The sequence below is a fragment of the Thalassophryne amazonica genome, chromosome 8, assembly GCF_902500255.1.
Source record: "Thalassophryne amazonica chromosome 8, fThaAma1.1, whole genome shotgun sequence".
Lineage (NCBI taxonomy): Eukaryota > Metazoa > Chordata > Actinopteri > Batrachoidiformes > Batrachoididae > Thalassophryne > Thalassophryne amazonica.
In genome coordinates, this window is record NC_047110.1 from 74,875,761 (window position 1) to 74,881,760 (window position 6,000).

Genomic DNA, 6,000 nt, shown 5'->3' on the forward strand with positions numbered 1-6,000 from the left:
AGGAAAAAATTATGGAATCACCCTGTAAATTTTCATCCCCCCAATTAACACCTGCATCAAATCAGATCTGCTCATTGACATTGACCCTATGTGTCTTTTTGCAAGGAATGTTTTTGCAGTTTTTGCTCTATGGCAAGATGCATTATCATCTTGAAAAATGATTTCATCATCCCCAAACATCCTTTCAATTGTCCAAAATATCAACATAAACTTGTGCATTTATTGATGATGTAATGACAGCCATCTCCCCAGTGCCTTTACCTGACATGCAGCCCCATATCATCAATGACTGGAAATTTACATGTTCTCTTCAGGCAGTCATCTTTATAAATCTCATTGGAAAGGCACCAAACAAAAGTTCCAGCATCATCACCTTGCCCAATGCAGATTCGAGATTCATCACTGAATATGACTTTCATCCAGTCATCCATTGCTTTTCCTTAGCCCATTGTAACCTTGTTTTTTTCTGTTTAGGTGTTAATGATGCCTTTCGTTTAGCTTTTCTGTATGTAAATCCCATTTCCTTTAGGCGGTTTCTTACAGTTTGGTCACAGACGTTGACTCCAGTTTCCTCCCATTCGTTCCTCATTTGTTGTGTTGTACATTTTTCGATTTTTGAGACATATTGCTTTAAGTTTTCTGTCTTGACGCTTTGATGTCTTCCTTGGTCTACCAGTATGTTTGCCTTTAACAACCTTCCCATGTTGTTTGTATTTGGTCCAGAGTTTAGACACAGCTGACTGTGAACAACCAACATCTTTTGCAACATTGCGTGATGATTTACTCTCTTTTAAGAGTTTGATAATCCTCTCCTTTGTTTCAATTGACATCTCTCGTGTTGGAGCCATGATTCATGTCAGTCCACTTGGTGCAACAGCTCTCCAAGGTGTGTTCACTCCTTTTTAGATGCAGACTAACGAGCAGATCTGATATGATGCAGGTGTTAGTTTTGGGGATGAAAATTTACAGGGTGATTCCATAATTTTTTCCTCAGAATTGAGTGATTCCATATTTTTTTCCTCTGCTTGGTCTAAAAAAGTAACCGTTACTGACTGCACAATCTTTTTTTCTTGATTTCTTATAGTGTTTCTTAAAGCCAGAAAGTTGCCATTTGAAATGACTTTAGTTTTGTGTCATGTCTGTGATCTGCTTTTTTTCTACAAAATTAAACAACTGAATGAACATCCCCCGAGGCCGGTGATTCCATAATTTTTGCCAGGGGTTGTATATCCAAATTGAAGCACATAACTTCCGGCTTCATGACATCATGAACACATCACTGCAAACATGACTGACAATAGTCCAAACCAATAAAATGATGATTAATGCTGCAACTAAAGATTATTTTCTCATACAGTTAATCAATCAGTTCTTTTCTTGATTAATCAGTTTGTTGTTAGAACAATAAAATGACAGAAAATGATGAGAAAATGTTGACCAAAGTTTTCCAGAGGCCACGAAAATGGATTCAAAAGCTTTATTTTGTCCACAACTCAGAAATTTTTAGTTGACTGACACATAGGAGTAAAGAAACTATTAAAACAAACCATAAAATAGTCACACTAAAGGAGCTGAAGTTGGAGAAAGTTGGCATTTTAAAAAAAAACTCTAAATGATTGTCAAAATAGCTGTAAATTAATTTAACAGTAATAATAATACAGGCAGCACAGGGGTTAGCACTGTTGCCTCACAGCAAGAAGGTCATGGGTTCAATTCCCACCTATGGAGTTTGTATGTTCTTGTCGTGTTTGTGTGGGTTCCCTCTGGGTACACTGGCATCCTCCCACATCCAAAGACATGCAGGTTAGGTGAACTGGAACCTTTAAATTGTCCGTAGGTGTGCGTGCGGGTGTGAATGTGTTTGTCTTTATATAATGGCTGAGTGGATCCTTGTCATTTGATTGGTGGCTTATATGTCACATGACATGGATTATTCATATCATTTGCCACGGTGTTTCATTTACTGTGCAACAGTGCTTTTTAGCTTGCAATTTTGGTCCTATATGAAATGTGCTATTGCACACCCCGACCACCGAGCATGCTCACTCTACCGGGGGCGACATTTAGCTAAACATGGCAGAGTTTGTTTTGCTGGTAAACAATGATTTGAAGGAACTAATTGACGGTGCTAATTCTTCTAATACACACACACACACACAAAAAATCCACCACGCCGTAAGCCATCTGGAGGCAAGAAGAACTGTGAGGATGAAGAGGATGAAGTTAAGATGGACAAATTTCTGATGCGATTTTTCACTGGAGTGAGGAGAGTGCAGACAACAGTCTGTACTGGAAGTCAGTGCACAGCATCACAGTGCAGCAGCTAAGAGAATATTTAGAGCAAAATCATGCAAATGGTGATACAAGCACCAAAGTTGGCACAAATACTCCTTAGACATTACGCTTTTGAACAAACTGACTGGCAACTTGAATTTTCAATAGGTGGCCAGGTAGGGGTCATGCCCTGTGACTGCTGGAATAACCCCCTGTGACCCTTAATTGGAGTAAGTGTGTGTGTGTATAGGAAATGGATGGATGGATAATACAGATGTATGCAAATGTTTGGGCACCCCTGATAATGTATATCATATAGCAGATGAACACACTGATATTTGAGAAGTGACATGAACTTTCTAGTATTTACAGAAAGTGTGCAATAATTATTTAAACAAAATTAGGCAGGTGCATAAATTTGGACACCCTTGTAAATTTATTGATTTGAATACATTTAGCACTAATTATTGGAACATAAAATTGGTTTGGTAAGCTCATTGACCCTTGACCTCCTTACACGGGTGAATCCAATCATGAGAAAGGGTATTTAAGGTGGCCATTTGCAAATGTTTACCCTCTTTGCATCTCTTCTAATGAGTGGCAACATGGGCGGCTCTAAACAACTCTCAAATGAACTGAAAACAAAGATTGTTCAACATCATGGTTTAGGGGTAAAGATACAAAAAGCTATCTCAGAGATTTCAGCTGTCAGTTTCCACTGTGAGGAACATAGAAAATGGAAGAACACAGGCACAGTACTAGTTCAGGCCTGAAATGGCAGGCCAAGAAAAATCTCAGATAAGCTGAAGCGAAGGATGGTGAGAACAGTCAGTCAACCCACAGACCTGCTCCAAAGACCTACAACATGATCTTGCTGCAGATAGTGTCTGTGCATCCTTCAACTATACAGTGCACTTTGCACAAGGAGATGCTGTAATGCAGAGGAAGCCTTTTCTGTGTATAAGTCATAAACAGAGTCACGAGGTATGCTAAAGCACATTTGGACAAGCCAGCTTCAGTTTGGAATAAGGTGCTGTGGACTGAAGAAACTAAAATTGAGTTATTTGGACATAACATGGGGTGGTATGCATGGCAGAAAAAGAACACGGCATTCCAAGAAAAACACTTGCTACCTACAGTAAAATTTGGAGGTGGTTCCATCATGCTGTGTTGCTGTGTGGCCAGTGCAGGTACTGGGAATCTTTTTAAAGTTGCGGGTCACATGGATTCCAGTATCCACAGATATCAGCAGATTATTGAGAACAATGTTCATGAATCAGTGACAAAGTTGAAGTTGTGCCGGGGCTGGATCTTTCAACAAGACAACGACCCTAAACACTGCTCAAAATCTACTAAGGCATTCATGCAGAGGAACAAGTACAATGTTCTGGAATGGCCATCTCAGTCCCAAGACCTGAATATTATCGAAAATCTGTGGTGTGATTTTAAGCGGGCTGTCCACACTCTGAAACCAACAAACCTGAGATGTTTTGTAAAGAAGAATGGTCCAAAATGCCTTCAACCAGAATCCAGACTCTCATTGGAAGCTATAGGATGTGTTTAGAGACTGTTATTTCTGCAAAAGGAGGATCTACTAAATATTGATGTATTTTTTTCTATTAGGGTGCCCAAATTTATGCACCTGTCTAATTTTGTTTAAAGAATTACTGAACACTTTCTGTAAATCCTATAAACTTCATTTCACTTCTCAAATATCACTGTTTGTCTACTATATGATATATTTAACTGAAATTGGTGATCCAAACAACCAAAGATTTATAAAGGAAAATCATGGAAATCATAAGGGGTGGCCAAACCTTTACATACAACTGTATTAATATTTATTTATTTATTTATTTATTATTATTATTATTATTTTGTTGTTGGGTTTTTGTTTTTATTTTATTTTACTTCTGGTCACATCAGCCAATAATGTGAATGTAGCCATGCTGTATATCTGGACACGTTAAGCTTAACGCTACTTGGAGAATCGCGCATGTTTAAACAAGAACGTGGAGTTTGTCACATCTTTGTTCAGCATCATGCCCTTGTCTCGGCTGCACTCAACAGGGCGTGGGCCTCGCACAGAGGATGCGCAAGGCTCCAGCGAAAAATCAATCATTTCCCTATCCTTCATCCCAAGTACCCTCACACGTTTCACAAAATAACATTTGTGTTATTGTGGGGGGAAAAAAACCCGCAAACCAGACGCGTTTACTGGCAGCGCGCACAGAGGCGCAGCGCCAGGCCCGGCAGGTTGATCCAAACGACACTCACAGCTGGAAATCTGCGCTTTAACTGGATCCATCACATCACCAATGACCGTGTTTGTCGTTTTTAAAGGGCGGCCTCGTCGCTGATTAACAGTGCGCATCGTGGCGCATACTGTCATCATTGCGCCACCGCTTAAAAGCGCTTACCTGCAACCAGGAGGGGAGAGCGAATGGAAGGTGGAGAGGGAAAACATCTCAGCCCTGTCCGCCATCTTCTTCCACAAATGACTCAGAGCGACTGCAGAAAATCACAGAGAGGAGCGCAGTCCATTCACAGTCACAGGACGGAGGACAGACGCCCCCCTGGGCCCGCAACCCTTCAGTCAGACTATCCGGATCAGCACCATCAAACCTGCGGCCGATCACACACAGGGCTGAACAGAGAGTCCCCTCAGAGTCGGTGCGCAGCGCTGCGTAAAAGCCGAATTGAAAATCCTCGATCTCCCCCACCTCGATACGTCCGGATGACGCGCGTGCGAGCGCTGCGTGCAGCCTCAGTGCTCGTTTTTTTTTTATTATTATTATTATTATTATTATTATTCTTGGCTGCTATGATACTGCCAGCAGTGCGGAGACAGAGGAGGGGTGTGGAGCCAGACGTCACCGCCAGCAGGCTGTCCCACTGGATGGAGCAGACAAAGTGTCCAAAAACCTTTGAACCACACCGCCACCACCCCAATCTCACTTCAAAACGTCATATGTTCATATGGGTTATTACACCAAATACAGATGAGTAAAAAAACAAACAAACAAACAAAACAACAACAACACTTTATTATTTAGTGTCAGGTATGCGCAACTGGAGCAGGGGTGGTGGCCAAGTGGTTAATGCGCTTGGTTTCAGTTCAGAAGGTTCCGGGTTCAAATGCCACCCCTGCCACATTTCTCCATGTAATGTGGAGTTGCGTCAGGAAGGGCATCCAGCGTAAAACTTGTGCCAATTCAACATGCAGTGGGTACTCGTTTTTTCCGACAGCATTTATGTAGCTTTGTGGAAGTGTCCCGGCACTGTTGAATGGAGTGTAGCTGCTGACATTAAGAATTGAGGCAGAGATTAAAGACAAAGTTTATATAAGTGTGATCTTGTGCTATGATGACTTGTTTTTAAGTGATAACTGTTAATTTTGATGCAGTCACGGTAAAAGCAGTAGCAAACAATTTTGTCAGGAAGCATCTTATGAAAGTCACATTTTTATTTTTGGCATACTGTAGCAGAACATCCTAGTGCACATGCATGTCCATTAGACATAAATGCAGCCTGTTAAAAACAGCCTCTGCTAGAGGCTCATCAGTATAACTGTGAAAAATCTAAGAAATACACCTGTGTGATCAGGCAGCCTGAAAAACAGTGGAGAGTTCTGTGTGCATGTTCATGGCAGTAGCTATAACAGGATTAAAACCGCATGCTGCTCCAGTACAGAGAACAGACTCTGCACATATTGAGATCCAAACT

The 6,000-nt window shown here is 41.1% G+C and overlaps 1 protein-coding gene across 2 annotated transcripts in view; it reads right to left on the reverse strand.

The window, feature by feature from the left end:
* Positions 1–5,018, reverse strand: part of mapk8ip2 (mitogen-activated protein kinase 8 interacting protein 2) — a 97,056-nt gene extending 92,038 nt beyond the window's left edge. Inside the window, exon 1 of one of the 2 annotated variants that reach the window (XM_034176670.1) lies at positions 4,695–5,018. In XM_034176670.1, the coding sequence (XP_034032561.1) occupies positions 4,695–4,759 (65 nt within the window). In that variant the 5' untranslated portion in view covers positions 4,760–5,018. The remainder of the gene's footprint in view (positions 1–4,694) is intronic. The other variant, XM_034176669.1, reaches the window with a different exon arrangement.
* Between the last annotated feature and the right edge of the window lie 982 nt (positions 5,019–6,000).